Source organism: Salvia miltiorrhiza, chromosome 7 (genome assembly GCF_028751815.1).
Source record: "Salvia miltiorrhiza cultivar Shanhuang (shh) chromosome 7, IMPLAD_Smil_shh, whole genome shotgun sequence".
Taxonomy (NCBI): Eukaryota; Viridiplantae; Streptophyta; class Magnoliopsida; order Lamiales; family Lamiaceae; genus Salvia; species Salvia miltiorrhiza.
The window spans coordinates 28,000,693-28,017,171 of record NC_080393.1 but is presented as its reverse complement, the minus strand read 5'-3'; the positions used below and the strand labels follow the sequence as shown (position 1 = coordinate 28,017,171).

Genomic DNA, 16,479 nt, shown 5'->3' with positions numbered 1-16,479 from the left:
CCAACCTCGCCGATTTGCGCTTGCTGGCTGGTGGCTTTGGTACGTGATTTCCAGCTCTTGCTGGAAGCTAACCACCGCACATTCTTTGCGGACTTCTTTTCAAACTCTTGACGATGTTGGAGTTCTTTTTCGGTTTTGGACACTTGTTTGGATCCGTTTGTTTTTCTTGTTTTGCTTTGTTTTCGTATGTTTTGCTTCTCTGTGATCGGGAGCCGAGCTGCTTAGGGGTGATGGTTAGGCCGGAATCTTTGAAGTTGTCTCATTTCTGCTCCCTCGTAGTTTATTTTTCGACGGGTACTCTTTTTCTCTTTTAAGGATTTTTCCTCTTGGGTTTGCCTTAAAAGGGTTTTAACGAGGCCCGACCCTTAATTTGCTCCTCTGTGCTCTCAAGGGTTCCTAGGTTCTTTATTTTTCCTTTTCATTTTTTAATAAAATCTCTATTTATAGCCCCCATTCCCCCATTCTCAAGTACTAAATCAAAACTACTATTTATCTGAATCAAGAACTCACTCACCTTAAGACCATCTTGAGAATACAATATGTCCTGCATCAACAACAATATAGTCGGAACACTATTCCCTCTACTGTCGTAAGAGCACTACATCAAAAGAAGACAAAAAAGTAGAAAACTCTGCGACAAACCTCCACACCCAAAAAGCTTAGTTTTTTTAAAAAATATTTATACATGAAACGGAAAACACAAAAAATCAACAAGAAAATAGAAACCTTGAAATTTAAGACAGCCTAACAACATCAAACTTAGAATAAAGAAGGGGGCGAGTTAGAATTCTTAGATCTGTCTGAATATGCTCTTATACATGAAGGAAATTGCAGTATTTGTATCTATGACTATGAGCATTATTATTGATTCTGGATTCGGTTATCTTTCTCCTTCTTTTCCATTTGATTCGGGAAGAACGAGAAAGTTTAATCTCAAGTTTTGTTTTCTACGGCTGAATGAAAGCTCAACTTTTAGTGATTTTATTTCACACTATGAGAAAAAATAAGGAATTCGACTTGATGTTTGTATTGATTATTTCATTTGGTTCTCATAATTTTGAATTGGGGGCTATACAATTCTTTCCAAGGTTTATATAGAGGGGGCTATAAATATTTTCAGGGTAAAATAGTAAATTCTTAATTAATTATTATTAATATTCTAAAAAAGGGGCTATAAGGAGTAAAGTGAGGGCTATGAATAGAATCACCCATATTAAGGCAATCCATTTCAAAAATTACAAGGACGTACCTAACTTCTTTAAAAACAATTAAGCCCAAACAAATCCCCAAATTCCTAAAATAAGTAAATCCCTTCTTCTTCATTAACACAACTCACGCATACACACGCACGCGCACGCCTCCCCCCTTCTCTCTTCTTCTACCGCCGTCGGCGGCCATGCCACCGCCACCTAACTCTCTCGTCTCTTACACGATAGCTCACACAAACAGGTGCCCTCTCTTCCCCCAACCTTAGATCCCCAAATACGAGACCCCACTCTGGAAATCGTGGCCTAGCTTACAAATCCGGCAACGACGCCGCCGCCTCCGCCTGGACACCTTCACCAACTCTCTCTTTCTTCGGACGGTCAGTGGCAGCCGCCACCGTCGACCAACTCTCAACAGGCCCCACCTTCTCCCTCTTCTCACTCCCCCGACCCTGGTTGGAAAAGACGAAGCCACCGCTATCAGCGGCGAACCACCGCCTTCACCGGACCCGTTTCTCCCTCCTTGACTCGGTCGGCAGACAGCAACAGCTAAAAGCCACCATCGGTGCCACCATTAGTGATTCACACTTAACTCATCACTAATCTAAGATTCCTAGTAAGAATTCAAGATTTAGTAAGAATCTTATAATTATAACTTAAGAATGTTAATTTGATTAGTGATTCACACTTCACTCATCACTAATCTAAGATTTCTAATAAGAATTCAAGATTCTTAGTAAGAATCTTATAATTATAACTTAAAAATATTAATTTGATTAGTGATTCACTCATCACTAATCTAAGATTTCTAGTAAGAATTCAAGATTCTTAGTAAGAATCTTATAATAATAACTTAAGAATGTTAATTTGATTAGTGATTCACACTTCACTCATCACTAATCTAAGATTACTAGTGAGAATTCAAGATTCTTAGTAAGAATCTTATAATTATAATTTAAGAATGTTAATTTGATTTGTGATTCACTCATCACTCATCACTAATCTAAGATTCCTAGCAAGAATTCAAGATTCTTAGTAAGAATCTTATAATTATAACTTAAGAATGTTAATTTAATTAGTGATTCACTCATCACTCATCACTAATCTAAGATTCCTAGTAAGAATTCAAGATTGTTAGTAAGAATTTAACGTATACAATTCAATTCAAAATACATTACAAATGCCAAATTAAAATACTTAGCTTATTGTGTATAAACTAGATTGATTATTAAAATAATAATAATAATAATAATAATAGTAATAAATTAATTAATAAATATTTTTTCGACATAAAAATAAGTACGGAAACGAAACCGATCAATAATTAACGACATCTTTTGGATATCATCTAGACATATTCTAAGGTTATGAATAGAGATGGCAGTGGATCTTGGACCCGGTCCAGATCCGTGGATCCAGATCCGATTTTACGGATCTGGATCTCAATTTTTTGGATCCACGGATCTGGATCCGGATCTGGATCTTATTTTCTAAAACGGATCTGGATCTGGATCTTAAAATTTGAGATCCGGATCCGACCCAGATCCGACCCGTGGATCCGATTTTATTTAAAATATATTATTTATTTTTTATATTTATTTTATTAATAGTATTAGATATATTAAAAATAGAAAATAATAGAAAAAATAGAATAACTATCAAAATTGAAACCCTAGATTTCTAATTCTCTCTAACCTATCATCTCTCGTTCATCTCCAAATCTCCCTCACTCTCCTGCCGCCTCAGTCACTCTCTCTCACTCCCTCGCCCAGCCCGCTGCCGGCGAAGGCGAGGACAGCAGCAGCTGCAGCAGACGCGGCACACCGCACACGCCCTTCTTCCTCCAGTTCGCTCGCCGCCCCTCTTTCCCTTCTCGGACCACTCCAGCTCCAGCTCGCCGGCCACCTTCTCGGAGCACTCCAATTCGTCGGCGGTCGGCCTCACCCTGCCAGCCTCCCTCTCAGTTCGCCGGCGAAGGCGGAGTTACAGGTCGGCGACTCCCTCTTTCACACTCTCTCTTTTACTCTCTACCCAACTCTCTTTCACACTCTCTCTTTTACAGCTCTCTCGACGCACGCACGCACGCACCGGTCGCCGCTGCGCCCGCACCATTTTGATTTTGTTAGATAAATTGTTGATTTCAGCCATTTTTGAGAGATTGAGTTTGTTAGATTCAGTCATTTCAGCCATTAAATTTGTTGATTTCGGCCATTGATTTGGCAGCTATTTTGTTAGATTAGATTATGGTTTTTGATTGAGTTTGTTAGATTCAGCCATTTCAGATTGGATTTATCGAAATTTTATGGTTTTTGAATTGGATTTGGCAGCCATTTTGATTTATCATGTTGACAGATTGGTTTTGGCAGCCATGTATTTATCATGTTGACAAATTGATTTTTGATTTGGCGCCATTTTGGCATATTGGATTATGGGAATTTAAAAACAGCAGATCCATGGATCTGGACCCGCGGATCTGGCGGATCTGGATCTGGATCCAAAATTTTTAGATCCACGGATCTGGATCTCATAGATAAAAATGGATCTGGATCTGGTATTGATGAGATCCGGTCCAGATCCGGCCCGTTGCCATCCCTAGTTATGAATGTATATTGTATATTGAAATAGAGTTTATATAAATGAATTAATAGGTACTAGATATATCAATAATACGAGTGTTCTGAATTGGTGACCACTCGAAATGAACTTCAAGGTTAAGCAAGGTTAAGCGTGCTTGACTTAGAGCACAACGAAGATGGGCATGTTGAGTCATATACATAATGGGCTGGGTGACGGACTGGGAAGTTCGTTTAACGTATGCAATACTGTATAAATACGAAATACTTGTGTGGAATAAATTAATAAATAAAATAAATAATAATATAAAAAAAATTAAAAAAAATTACCGGCGGCACGTAGCCGCTGCTAATCACCGGCGGCCAACGTCGCCGGTAACACTCCGGTAATCACCACCGTTTTCCGGTAAACATTACCGGCGGTAGTGAGCCGCTGCTAATCACCGATGGCAATTGCCGCCGGTAACATCCGGAAATGGTCCACCGATCAACAGCAACGTTCACCGGCGGCGGTCATTTGCCGTCATTATTGCGATCACCGACGAGCATGTTACCGGAGGCCGCTCGCCGTCGGTAATGCCTCCGGTGATCGTAATTATCGGCAGCTGCCCTAGATTACCGACGGCAAATGGTCGCCGGTAATCCCGCGTATTTTTGTAGTGCTAAATGTTCGGGTTTCGAGCTAGTCGGATTCAAAATTTATTTTTTAAAAATTAATTAATATATTTGTTTTGACAATATTATATTTGTAATAAATAAATACACGCATAAATAAGTAATATTTCAATATTAACTTACATATTAACTACTCCCTCCGTCCCATTATTTTTGGGCACGTGAATTAAGAAATGTGTAGAAAGTAGATAAAGTGGGTTGGTGAATTAAGAAATGTGTAGAAAGTAGATAAAGTGGGTTAGTGAAAATTATTTAAATATTAGGTATAGAGTGAAAATATATTACCAAAATAAGAATGAGACACTTGTAATGAGACATTCCATTATGAAAAGTGGGATATTTGTAATGGGACAACGGAAGTAATATACAAGTCTCAGAGATATAAAGATGCAATATTTTTAGTAAATAAGTATCATTTTTTAATATTTACATCTAAATATTTTATGTTAAGTATTGGATTAAAAATACAGAGAAGTGAAATGATACGTATAACTTTCTAATATTGAATCAAAATACATTTCACAAACTTTTGGAAAAAATATCTTATTAAAAATTTTCATAAGCAAAATAATGAAGTTAAAAATCAACTAATGAGAAAAATTTTCATATAATCAAGCGAACACATCATTTTCGGGTCAGCCCTATAGGGTTTCAGGTTAATTTCGGGTCGATCCTATCGGGTGCTGGGCTATTCAGTTACGGGCTATTCGGATTGTAATTTTTATCGGGATGAAAACTTTCAACCCTAACTCTCTCAGATCAGCGGGCTAATCGGGCCAGCCCACAGGTTTCGGGCTGACTTGACATTCCTAATCCCGTCTACGACTCTACGTGCGATTATTTTTCCACTTTTGTGTGGGTAGTGTTTCCACCTTTGTATGAGTAGTTTTTCACCTTTGTATGGTATAGAGGTTCCGCATGCATGCAAGTTGCTTATTTGATTATATATTAGATATCCAAACATCGGGGTTATCAATATTTTTTAACATGTTAATATAATTGATTATCAAGGCTAATTTTTCCATAATTAGGATGTATATGTATAAAAAAATTAAACTTTATTTTGTAAAAAAATAAATGTTCACTATAGTAATTTTTATTTTTTACAATAAATATTATATTAAAATAAACTTAATAATGAAACACAAAATCCGAACCAGCAAATTGATCCTTAGATGTATAATACACAAAACCGGTGAGTCACATTTCAACCGTGATCACTATTATGTCTTGAAACGCCAAGATTATTGATCACCTACTCTCTCTCTCTCTCTCTCTCTCTCTCTCTCTCTCTCTATCTCTCTCTCGTGTAAAAGTGTGTCTATATAAAGACGTGATTGAGATTGAGGGTTCCATTTCACACCATCACTTTTCTTTTCATTTTTCTGAAAAGAAAAGAAAAGAAAGCAATGCAAATACTAGTGATATCTGTTTGCATGCTATTTGCATGGCTATTCATCCACAGAGTGAAGCAAAGAGGCTGTAAAGGGCCCAAAACATGGCCCTTTCTGGGAGCCGCCGTGGAACAGCTGATGAACTACAACGTCATGCACGATTGGATCCTCAACTACTTAACGGCCTCAAGAACCGTCGTCGTCCCCATGCCTTTCTCCACCTACACCTACATTGCCCATCCCGCCGACGTCGAGCACGTCTTAAAAACCAACTTCAACAACTACCCTAAGGTTTTTTTTCTTTTTTCTTTTTTCTTTCAAAAAAATGCATGGTTTCTTGATTTTACTGTATTCTTGTGCCAAGGGTGAGGTGTACCATTCCTATATGGAAGTGCTGTTGGGAGATGGGATTTTCAATGTGGATGGTGAGCTGTGGAGGAAGCAGAGGAAGACTGCTAGCTTCGAATTTGCTTCCAAGAATTTGAGGGATTTTAGCACCGTGGTTTTCAGAGAATATAGCCTTAAACTTGCTTCCATTTTGAGTCATGCATCTTGCAATAATCAAGTAGTAGATATGCAGGTAACTAATTAAACCAAAAAACATATCGAGTACGTTTTTTGGGAATATAATGTAAGCATTTTTGTAGGAGCTTTTGATGAGAATGACTCTGGATTCAATCTGCAAGGTTGGATTTGGTGTGGAGATAGGAACATTAGCTGCCGATTTACCAGATAATCAATTTGCAAAGGCGTTTGATTCTGCAAACATAACTGTGACTTTGAGATTTATTGATCCACTGTGGAAAATCAAGAAGTTCTTGAATATGGGATCAGAGGCTGTGCTTGATCAAGACATGAAGATCATCGATGATTTCACTTACTCCGTCATCAGACGGCGCAAGGCAGAGTTGGAAGAAAGCAGAGATGAAAAGGTAAGTCATCAAAACTTTGATATTTATATATATTTTGGGTAATATTACATAGCAAGAGACATTGTTTGTTTTCAGATGAAGCATGACATACTCTCAAGATTCATCGAGCTGAGCAAGGATCCCGACAACAAGATGACGGACAAGAGCCTGAGAGATGTGGTTCTCAACTTTGTGATTGCTGGTCGCGACACAACTGCCACGACGCTCACTTGGGCTATCTACATGGTGATGAGTCATGAGCAGGTAGCAGAGAAGCTGTATTCAGAGCTGAGGAGGTTCGAAGAGGAATGTGTACGTATGAAAGAAGAGGATGAAGAATCCTTTGATAACAGATTAGTGCATTTTTCAGGGCTTTTGAGCTATGATTCACTAGGGAAACTATACTATCTGCACGCTGTCATAACAGAAACGCTTCGACTCTACCCTGCTGTTCCTCAGGTTACTCCATTATATTTATCACTTTAAAGAAATGTACCAAAGAAGTGATTAATTTAGTGTTTTGTTTTAGGATCCGAAAGGCGTGTTGGAGGACGACGTTTTGCCAGCAGGAACGAAGGTGAAGGCTGGAGGGATGGTGACATACGTACCATATTCCATGGGAAGAATGGAATACAACTGGGGCTCGGATGCAGCATCTTTCAAACCCGAGAGATGGCTCAAAGATGGAGTCTTCCAAAATGCATCTCCTTTTAAGTTCACTGCATTTCAGGTACATCAAATCAAAGAATTTTTTGTGCTGATTAGGATCATGATGGTGATGGTGATGGTGATGGTGGTGCAGGCAGGGCCGAGGATCTGCCTCGGGAAAGACTCTGCATATCTGCAGATGAAGATGGCTCTTGCAATTTTGTGCAGATTCTATGAGTTCAAGCTGCTGCAGGGGCATCCGGTTAACTACAGAATGATGACCATTCTCTCCATGGAAAATGGCTTGAAACTTACCGTTTCTAGACGTTCTTAGTTTGCCGTCAATGCTGCTCTCCCACAATACTGTAATTTACTTCACAATTTGCAGTAGATGTAGCTGGTACTGTTCATCACCCTAATTTTTTTTCTTTTTTTTTGTATTTCTTTTTATCCATATGATCAACTATTATTAATCTAAAATTTGTTATTCCACTTCTAAATATTTTGATGGTACTAATTTATATTTTTTGCAAGTATTATGTAATGTTGATTTTTATGTGTTGAAATATATTGATTGTTTTGCAATGATTTAGATATAGTTTTCATGCAAATTGTAGTATGAATAACTGAATTTGGAAGTATAGCCATAGGCACTGTTTTATTGAAATATTACACCAGGATGACATAGTTTTTTAGTAGAGGTTTTTGTAGAGAAAAACATCACTTTGGTTTCCTATATAATACCAAAGCTGACAAAGAGATCAACAGAATCAAGATAAGAACTGCAGTAAAAGAGCCGATTAAAGATCCGGTGATACGGTTGCAGAAGCTCTGATACTGCTGACATATGGCTACCCAATTTGCTGAAGCATTCCCCTTGTGTGCTAAATACACAATAGCTGCTGCTGTTGAGGCTCCTGCAGTTAGTACAGCTAGCATTATCTGCACAAAAAACAAAGAATTCACATGATTCAACAAATTATGATAGATTAGTCATACATGCATCCAAAACGAACAACAAGAAGTCTTTACCGAGTCCAGAAAGATCAGCAGAGCCCGGCTCTTAGCTGCTCCTCTCCTGATAACATGATAGATGGCCATTGGTAGCGAGAGAGCAAGATATCCGCATACTGTTGCATTCGCGATCACAAAGAACCTTCGGTGAAACAACAAACAATGAAACAAAAACAAAAAATGAATCATTTCATGTGAGAGTTTATTCACAGACCTAAAAGCTGGGATATCATCATATTGAGCTTGGAATATGAATGCTTGTGTTGAGAAGGGAAGCGTCTCGTCTGTAGTTCCCATTGCCACAGCACTTCCTAGAGTCCCAATAATAGCTAGTATTCTGAGAAAGAGGTCTAGTATCGAAACTCCTCTGTTCTCTCTTGGTTCTTGATCATGATCTGCACCTACTTCTGGCTTCATTCTTCTGTGCCTCAGTGTTTAGTGAAGCTTCTGCGTCTGTGTTAAATGGGACAGCTGCAGAGAGTTGAGAAACATTCTTGGTATTTGCAGACGTAAGCAAGTTTGGATCTTGTAATGATCAATGTGGATTAGGTTGTAATGATCTTGTAAGTATGTACTTTTGCTTGCCTCATCGATAGATATACCAAGATTTAAGATTAGTTTAATACGGTAAGTATCATTCTTTTTCTCAAACTTTTTACTGTTTTTGTCTTTTTGGTAATAAATACAAATATTTGATAAATATGTCCATATCATTCAACTGCTTCATCTGTTCTTTCTTGTTCATCAAATGAATGCTGAATCAGACACACAATTTCAGACAGTTTTAGGTCAACTATAATAAAAATCAAGACCATTCATTAAACCTGAAAGCAGCAACAGAGTTTTCCCCCAAAACGTGGTAAATACATAGCTGAGGGCAAAGTGATTGCTCAATAAATCTTAAGCAAAACTTTGGGCTAACAGTAAAAGTCTAAACAAAATCTGGATCCCACGAGAAAACTCAAACGAGCTCATGCGGTTTCTATTATTAATATATAAAAGCATAAGCCAAATCCAGCCAACAAGTTTCATTGAAACATGAACTTTTCGAGGACTTTCAGGTGCAACATTGAGAGTAGTTCCATCATGTCCTGTTTATCCGGTTCTCTATTCTTGACTTGTACCGCTGGCCTCGCCAAATAGGGCACCATGGACCTTCAACCATCATACACCATAGCTGCATTGGCATCAACAATAAGCATATTAGGATGATGAACTCATGAAAAAGAGGAGAGAACTACTGAGTCCCAATGAAACATAAATGTAGACCGCAGCTTTAAGCAGCAAACAGGTTGTTTATTGCAACTCCCTATTGTGTTTCCTTTTGTTTTGTTGCGATTTTTGGTGGAAGGGATCGGAAAGTGAGATGATCAAGAAAGCTCACCAGGGAGATATAACTTTACCTGGCCCCAGTCGACTGACAAGGCGTATAAGCAGCATATGCCTCATAACCGCTTCCTCTCACCATCTGTATCATCAAACTTAGATCAGGATATGGAAACAACGAATAGCATAATAAACAAATCAGATTACTTTTTTTTCTTTTTAAGTAGATTGAGTTAAAGTCAAGACTACCCGAGGATCATTGTAGCTCCCATAACTACTGTCGGCTTGAGGCAAGGTCTTTGTACTGTATCCACCAGAGTAGGTTGAATATCCTTGATGATGCGTTCTATTATCACGATTTACATATGCTTGCCCTTCAAATGCCTCAATCGGTGGAGCAGGTATAGGATATGCTAACGAGCTTCCATCGGTCTCGAGTATGTTGGCCCTCAGCCGCTGTGTTACTTGAAGCATTGCATTTTTAGCAGCATTCAGTTCTCCAGTTATCTGGTCAGCATTAATGGTAATTTCAGTGATGTCATCTCATAATAAATAATGTATGACAAATAAAACCAGGCTAATTCATTCACCTGGATCATCTCATCATCTTCGGATGCAACTTTGGGAATATTTTCATCAGAGAAAATTCGAATATTCGCTCTAGATGTATTTCTCATCTCTTTTATAATAGCCCCACCTTTGCCAATGATGCATCCAATTCTTGAGCTAGAAACTAGCAAACGAGTTGTGATCGCATGATCACCTGAATCTCTTTCTATTCTCTCACTGCACCGTGGTTGCAACCGCATTACTGCATCTATGGTCCGAGAAGGTGCTTCGAGCATCTAAAATATCAGAAATGGATTTAGAATATTCCTTAAAACCTTCGTTCATTATTGCAATATGAGCAGAGTTAATCTTATGTACCTCCTTAGCAGAAACCGATATAACACAATCATCTCCGCCAGCGCCAGAACTATCAACTACTATAAACGCACCCGTCTCCTGTCTTATTTGTTTAATAACAGAGCCACCTTTACCAATCACGGCACCAAGATTTTCAGTTGGACAAACTAAACGAAGGGAGAATTCTCTGGCAACAGAAGACCATTCTCTGCCGTCTTTTCTGTAATTCCTGTAAGAACCCATCAACGAGGTCACACCCAGAGGCGGCCCACCAAAGTTCGGATTATTAAATGAAATTCCAGATCTATATATGCTTGGCGAAGTCAATATTGATTGCTGTGACCGGGAGGGGTTATCATGAAGACGAAAAGCTATTTGATAAAGGGCATTCTTCACAACAGTGGCTTCGCCATTTATCTAGTACAATTGAGCAAATTATCACCAATCAAGACGAAAGCTAATGTTTGATAACAAGTGTTAGAAGTAGAAAACAAATGTGCAACATTTAATATCGACTACAGAAACTTAACATGGATAGCATTTATCAGCATAAAAGCACGACAAAGAAAGATACATACTTTCTCATCTTGACACTACAGTCAAAGTGTAGAACTAATGCAAGTAGAATGAAATGCCATGTACCTGGATGAGCTCATCGGAGCTCAGAGCACAAGGCGGTAAATGCTCGCTGCCCAAGATTCTGATCTGAGCATGAGTCTGATTACGTATATTTTGAACTATATGCCCACCTTTACCAATCACACAACCTATTTGATCTGATGGAACGAGCAATCGCACAGTGATTTGCAAGGGTTCCTCAGATGTAGTGCCATTCATAGGCTGTTCCTCGGCCACCACCTTATCATGCACCCTAAACAGGGCATCCTGTGCAGCGGAAACTTGCTCGTCTCCATAACTGTTGGTTTCATCGCTCGAGCTGTAGATGGTGACAACCCGTTCATCACAGCCCGGGATGGTCTCACTAATCCTTATCCTTGCATGAGTCTGGGCTCTCAGCTGCTTGGCAATATCCCCACCAATACCAATAATGCTCCCTATTTTCCTCAACGGGCATAAATAACGATAAACTGTATGCTCCATTCCAATCGAATTTTGTTCCTTTTCATCAACCCCACTTGTTCGTTTCCCTCCTTCATTTCCAGAATAATCAGATAGTGCATGACCTCTCCTTCCGTAATCACCTCGTTGCCCCATTTGTACCACAGTGTAATTTAACTAACTACAACCGATACAATACCATACAAAATATCAGGAATCCAATTCAAACAAAAATAGTAAATATGAAAACCTTTCCACGTTAATCAAGCACAAAAAAAGCAAGAAAAATCAGAGAGATATCCATACAAAAAGCAATTGACGTTCAGCTTAAAATACAACAAGATGAAAATAGCTTCTTTTTTCTTTCCGTTTTCCAGTGTGAAATGTTTCAAAGAACAATAAACCCATTAACAAAGAAATGATAATTTCAACACCAATCACATAAAGCATTGAATTATTACATGAATATAGCCGAAGAATACACCCTTCTGCCAACAAATAGCACATTCAAATCCAATATTCCAAAGCCAAGAAATTTAAGGAAAATGCAGAAATTTATACAAAAGGAATGTAAAGAATGCATATTACAGCGGAGATTTAACGGTGAACGTTCGGAAAAGCAGGAGGCTTCGCCGAGGAATCTCTTAAGCAGCGCAAATGTTGAACTGAGTAGACTGTGTTTGTGTGTAACGTAACCGCCTCTGGAAATGTTGAAGGGCATATCAGCAAAATTCAAAAATATTTAATCAAAGTAATTTGTTGGCTATTGGAATTTTAGGGTAAAGAAGAAAATCAATATCATCAATATATCAATATAATGAAGCGAACAAGGGTACGGCAATTTACTAAAATGTCCAAAGTAATACTAATACTATGAAAGGTTCGTTTAATATGCCACATAAGGTATGATATGTTTGATTAAAATATTTTTTTATTATATACTTTCTCCGTCTCATTGATAATGACTCATTATTTTTGAACATGATTATTGAGAAGAAGAGTGATTTAAGTATAAAAGTGATATAAAGTGTTGGAGCCCACAACTTTTTGTGAGAGAAGGTGGTTTTCTTTTATGAAATAAACCATTGTCAATGAAACAGACTAAAGTGAGCTATTATCAATGGGACGGAGGAAGTATCATATAATACTCCCTACGTCCGACGAAGCATGATCCAATTTTCTTTTTGAATTGTCCCACGAAGCTTGACCTGTTTTTAAAAATGGCAAAAAATTTACTCTTTATTCACCTCGTTTTTCACCTACCACATTTAACGCACAAAATATCAATTTCTTAAGTCTCGTGCCGAAAAGAATTGGGTCATGCTTCATGAGACGCAGGGGTATGATATATTAAAATTATATAAAATTAATAATATTTATAATTATGATTTGTATTATGTATATAATCTTTGTAAGTAATATACAAAATGCCTCAAATCAGTATAATATTAATATTATCGAACTTTTGATTTATAAAAGAATAGTGTATTTCGTATTACTCCACTTCTTATCAAATACTCTCTCCGTCCACGAAAGAACTTCCTAGGAGAGAGTGTTACGAGTTTTAAGAATAAAAGTTGTTGAGTGTATTGAAAATTGAGAAAAAGTTGTTGACTGTATGGAGAGTGATGAAAAGTTGTTTTAATTAATATTAAAAGTGGTGAAGTATAGTCTAAAAATAGATAGAAAGTTCTTTTGTGGAAGTTTAAAAAAGAAAAAATGTAAAAAAAATTGGTGGATGGAAGGTATAAGATATTAGAATGTCATAAATATATTACTCATATTAGACGACCATTATTTAATGGTTTTATTGTGAATAAAATGAAAAATAAAAGGTCAAAAGCCAAAAAAAAAATAAATTAAAATTATTAAAAAACTTAAATGAGGAGTTGACAACAAGCAAATGTGTAAACAGACAGAAATGATTGAATTAATTTTTTTGAACTTGAAATGATTGAATTATTGAATCTGAAGATGTGAACTAAGTGATAAAGCTTCTAAATAGTTAAAGGAAGCCCCCAGGAATCTTGGATAGTCAAACAAAAGCCAATCTTCACACAAACAAACACCTCCGTGATGACGCTTCCTCATTCACCTAATCTTAACTCATGGCTCTCTTTCAATTCCGCCATCACACAAAATGCACCAACGTGCGGTGCTCCGAAAAATTCGAAGAGAATCGTTAGAGATTTGTCGGAAAATGGCGGCGGCAGCCGCAAATGCTGCTCGTGTTGTCCCAGAAGGCATTTTCTTGGAGCAGCTGTAGGTGCAGGCTTACTGCCAACACTGCCGTCATTTGCCTCTCACAAAGATTCTCAAGATTCTACGGTATGATTTCTAATTTCCATATTTGGTACAGATTCTTTTTTTTCTTTTTCTTTTTTTGTGTTGAGAATAACAAAAGGTGGAAGCTTGGTAATAAAATACTTATATATGTCGATGTATCTTCGTTTAAACTAATTTTTACTTTAGTCATTGTATATATCAGTTGAGTGTTGCTGGTGGAAAAGTTTGCATCCCTTTTATCTGTTCAGCGTTAATTAATCACTTCATTTCAAGTTCTGATTTGTGGAAAGGAGGATTTGAAAATACAATATTGTGTCTGTTTTTTTTTTTTTTTTGGCTCTATGTAATCAGACAATGTTGAATAGAATTCATCCTCCAAGACCAGATTGGTACGAGGAGTTGTATGCATCAGCTATGGACAAAACAATGAGATCTTATGAAGCAGAGGTTAGAGACTTTTCAAAGAGCCTGTTGTTGTTCTATTGAATAATGCTATATATATCCAGCATCTAAAAATCCATTCAGAGTTGGTAAGATTGCAGGTTACAAGTCAGAGCTATTTGCTAATTTGAGAGGAAAGGCAGAAAGGATAGTGGAGATTGGCGTCGGCACCGGCCCAAATCTCAAATATTATGCAGACTATCCAGATATCCTTGTTTTTGGAGTTGATCCAAACAGGAAGATGCAGAAATATGCAGAGGCAGCAGCAGAGACTGCAGGCTTCCCACCCTCGAATTTTAGGTTCATGCAAGCAGTATGCATCTATTCCACTTGTCCTAGTTGTGTTAACATTTCTTAATTTCTGCTTATGATGTGTGATTTTGTCCATTCACGGATCTTGGCAGAAGTGGTTTCTCATACTTGTGGGCTGTATCAAAGGTTTTGACATGCTCATCCGTGTCAGTCAGCTAGCTCGGTTTACAATTATACGTAAGAAAGAGATGAGGACTTATTATAAGGATTTTGCCCTAACCACTGAGTTTGATGACTGCATTAGGGTGTTAGGTTCTTCCCAGTTCTCGTTCGTTTTGTCTCTAGTTCCTTGTTCACATAATCCATTATTGTGCATCAGAATGTAATTGCCAACATGTATAGACTATTGGTAAATAAGGTCTTCAAGTATAACATATGTTTTTGCATTAGTTTTTTCTGGTCTCGTTGAAATGGATCAAGCATAAGGTTCTGCTCGACTTTTCTGTTTAACTAACAAAAATGTAATATCCACTCACTCGTGAATATTCTCATCAATTGTTACTCAAAATAGTGTTGGCTGATATTGCTCTATATTCGCTCATGTAGGTCGCTGAGGCTTTGCCATTAAAAGATGCTTCTGTCGATGCTGTTGTTGGAACGCTTGTCCTGTGTTCTGTCAAAGATGTTGATCAGGCACTGCAAGGTATATATAATTTCTTACTTGTCCTTTTCTTTTCGAAGCCCATACACAATTCTCCGAAGCTAGTTTCACTGTGGAAATTAAGTATACTTATCAGTTTACTCAATGTAGCACTCATCACTATTATCTCCTTTGAGTATCATCAAGAATTGGACTAAATCTGTAGAGAGAGAGAGAGAGCTATTTTGATGGATAACTTTAAGCTCAACTTGATATGACTACAGAGGTGAGGAGGGTGCTCAAGCCAGGGGGGTTGTACATATTTGTGGAGCATGTAGCAGCAAAAGGTGATGTTCTTACACTCATTCATTCAAGATTCAAAAATTGAGATCATTTAACTGAAATCACACTATCAATTCCACATCAGACATTAACATCGATTCTCATTATGTGCAGATGGCACACTTCTTAGATTTGTACAAGGAATTCTTGATCCACTGCAGCAAACTGTTGCTGACGGGTGCCATCTAACCCGTCACACAGCAACCAACATTGCCACAGCCGGCTTTGCAGATCTTGATGTGAATCAAGCCGTTCTATCCACAGCCTCACTCATAAATCCCCACGTCTATGGAGTTGCCTATAAATAGACTCACATTTAGCACTACTTTCTATCATGAAAAAGCAAGTGATCTTGTTGTAAGTTGTTATTCTATGGCTTACCATGATGCAAGGGAATAGATTCGAAACGCTTGTGTCGATATCTAACCCCATTGTCGCTATCTGAGAGATGATAGAAGGGAACATGGGAAGAAGGATAATGGAGTGGTTGAATTGACAGCTTTCGAAATTCAAATGTATGTTTTTTAGCTTCTTGTCCTAGTTTTTTCCCATGTTTCTGCTGCCATTTTTGGGGCAGTCGTGAGATTTCTTGTGTATTTGTCAGCTTGTTTGTTTTGGGATTTTGGAGAATCCCTTTTGTAGTGATGTTGGTAAGTAGAATGTTCATAGCCTGTCAGCTCCAACATTTTAACCTGCTGATTAATGATTGGAGATATACCAGCTAATGGTGTGGACCATTATCAAATTTAATTTTTCATTATTGAGGAATATTGTTGTTGGCTTTTTGTTTATCTTTCGGCTCTTATT

The 16,479-nt window shown here is 37.8% G+C and overlaps 4 protein-coding genes across 11 annotated transcripts; 2 read left to right on the top strand and 2 right to left on the bottom strand.

Moving 5' to 3' along the window:
• The first annotated feature begins 5,813 nt into the window (after positions 1 to 5,813).
• LOC130995798 (cytochrome P450 704B1) lies at positions 5,814 to 7,908 on the top strand. 2 transcript variants are annotated; one of them, XM_057921224.1, is made up of 6 exons: positions 5,814 to 6,138; positions 6,212 to 6,427; positions 6,495 to 6,779; positions 6,855 to 7,217; positions 7,288 to 7,488; positions 7,561 to 7,908. In XM_057921224.1, the coding sequence occupies exons 1-6, from the start codon at positions 5,863 to 5,865 to the stop codon at positions 7,738 to 7,740; spliced, it is 1,521 nt and encodes a 506-aa protein (XP_057777207.1). In that variant the 5' UTR covers positions 5,814 to 5,862; the 3' UTR covers positions 7,741 to 7,908. The 2 variants fall into 2 exon arrangements, with proteins under 2 accessions (XP_057777207.1, XP_057777208.1); XM_057921225.1 differs by having other exon boundaries at positions 5,815 to 6,138; positions 6,534 to 6,779.
• A 129-nt stretch (positions 7,909 to 8,037) lies between these two features.
• On the bottom strand, positions 8,038 to 8,984 carry LOC130995824 (casparian strip membrane protein 1-like). Its single transcript, XM_057921275.1, has 3 exons — positions 8,635 to 8,984; positions 8,439 to 8,562; positions 8,038 to 8,348 (listed from the first exon to the last, which is right to left on the bottom strand). Exons 1-3 carry the CDS (start codon positions 8,835 to 8,837, stop codon positions 8,127 to 8,129), a joined length of 549 nt encoding a protein of 182 aa, XP_057777258.1. The 5' UTR covers positions 8,838 to 8,984; the 3' UTR covers positions 8,038 to 8,126.
• A 218-nt stretch (positions 8,985 to 9,202) lies between these two features.
• Positions 9,203 to 12,489, bottom strand: LOC130995796 (KH domain-containing protein HEN4-like). 3 transcript variants are annotated; one of them, XM_057921221.1, is made up of 7 exons: positions 12,300 to 12,489; positions 11,295 to 11,892; positions 10,674 to 11,069; positions 10,337 to 10,591; positions 9,996 to 10,253; positions 9,824 to 9,888; positions 9,203 to 9,597 (listed from the first exon to the last, which is right to left on the bottom strand). In XM_057921221.1, the coding sequence occupies exons 2-7, from the start codon at positions 11,865 to 11,867 to the stop codon at positions 9,585 to 9,587; spliced, it is 1,560 nt and encodes a 519-aa protein (XP_057777204.1). In that variant the 5' UTR covers positions 11,868 to 11,892; positions 12,300 to 12,489; the 3' UTR covers positions 9,203 to 9,584. The 3 variants fall into 3 exon arrangements, with proteins under 3 accessions (XP_057777204.1, XP_057777205.1, XP_057777206.1); XM_057921222.1 differs by lacking the exon at positions 12,300 to 12,489 and adding an exon at positions 12,173 to 12,297; XM_057921223.1 differs by having other exon boundaries at positions 9,462 to 9,597; positions 9,805 to 9,888.
• Positions 12,490 to 13,618: 1,129 nt separating this feature from the next.
• Positions 13,619 to 16,440, top strand: LOC130995809 (uncharacterized). 5 transcript variants are annotated; one of them, XM_057921245.1, is made up of 6 exons: positions 13,619 to 14,039; positions 14,349 to 14,444; positions 14,533 to 14,751; positions 15,297 to 15,393; positions 15,615 to 15,677; positions 15,787 to 16,440. In XM_057921245.1, exons 1-6 carry the CDS (start codon positions 13,788 to 13,790, stop codon positions 15,978 to 15,980), a joined length of 921 nt encoding a protein of 306 aa, XP_057777228.1. In that variant the 5' UTR covers positions 13,619 to 13,787; the 3' UTR covers positions 15,981 to 16,440. The 5 variants fall into 5 exon arrangements, with proteins under 5 accessions (XP_057777228.1, XP_057777230.1, XP_057777229.1 ...); XM_057921246.1 differs by having other exon boundaries at positions 13,792 to 14,039; positions 14,383 to 14,444; XM_057921249.1 differs by having other exon boundaries at positions 13,995 to 14,039; positions 14,363 to 14,444; positions 14,523 to 14,751.
• Positions 16,441 to 16,479: the final 39 nt, after the last annotated feature.

What these genes read in the sequence shown, in the direction of transcription:
- LOC130995798 (XM_057921224.1), top strand. Translation starts at nt 5,863, where the DNA reads ATGCAAATACTAGTGATATCTGTTTGCATGCTATTTGCATGGCTATTC. An exon ending in ACTTCAACAACTACCCTAAG is followed by an intron (nt 6,139 to 6,211) that starts GTTTTTTTTCTT and finishes TCTTGTGCCAAG; the next exon opens with GGTGAGGTGTACCATTCCTA. An exon ending in TTAAGTTCACTGCATTTCAG is followed by an intron (nt 7,489 to 7,560) that starts GTACATCAAATC and finishes ATGGTGGTGCAG; the next exon opens with GCAGGGCCGAGGATCTGCCT.
- LOC130995824 (XM_057921275.1), bottom strand. Translation starts at nt 8,837, where the DNA reads ATGAAGCCAGAAGTAGGTGCAGATCATGATCAAGAACCAAGAGAGAAC. An exon ending in GATGATATCCCAGCTTTTAG is followed by an intron (nt 8,563 to 8,634) that starts GTCTGTGAATAA and finishes GTTTCACCGAAG; the next exon opens with GTTCTTTGTGATCGCGAATG. An exon ending in TGCTGATCTTTCTGGACTCG is followed by an intron (nt 8,349 to 8,438) that starts GTAAAGACTTCT and finishes TTTTTTGTGCAG; the next exon opens with ATAATGCTAGCTGTACTAAC.
- LOC130995796 (XM_057921221.1), bottom strand. Translation starts at nt 11,867, where the DNA reads ATGGGGCAACGAGGTGATTACGGAAGGAGAGGTCATGCACTATCTGAT. An exon ending in GCTCCGATGAGCTCATCCAG is followed by an intron (nt 11,070 to 11,294) that starts GTACATGGCATT and finishes CAATTGTACTAG; the next exon opens with ATAAATGGCGAAGCCACTGT. An exon ending in TATCGGTTTCTGCTAAGGAG is followed by an intron (nt 10,592 to 10,673) that starts GTACATAAGATT and finishes CTGATATTTTAG; the next exon opens with ATGCTCGAAGCACCTTCTCG.
- LOC130995809 (XM_057921245.1), top strand. Translation starts at nt 13,788, where the DNA reads ATGACGCTTCCTCATTCACCTAATCTTAACTCATGGCTCTCTTTCAAT. An exon ending in TGAGATCTTATGAAGCAGAG is followed by an intron (nt 14,445 to 14,532) that starts GTTAGAGACTTT and finishes AGAGTTGGTAAG; the next exon opens with ATTGCAGGTTACAAGTCAGA. An exon ending in GGAGCATGTAGCAGCAAAAG is followed by an intron (nt 15,678 to 15,786) that starts GTGATGTTCTTA and finishes CATTATGTGCAG; the next exon opens with ATGGCACACTTCTTAGATTT.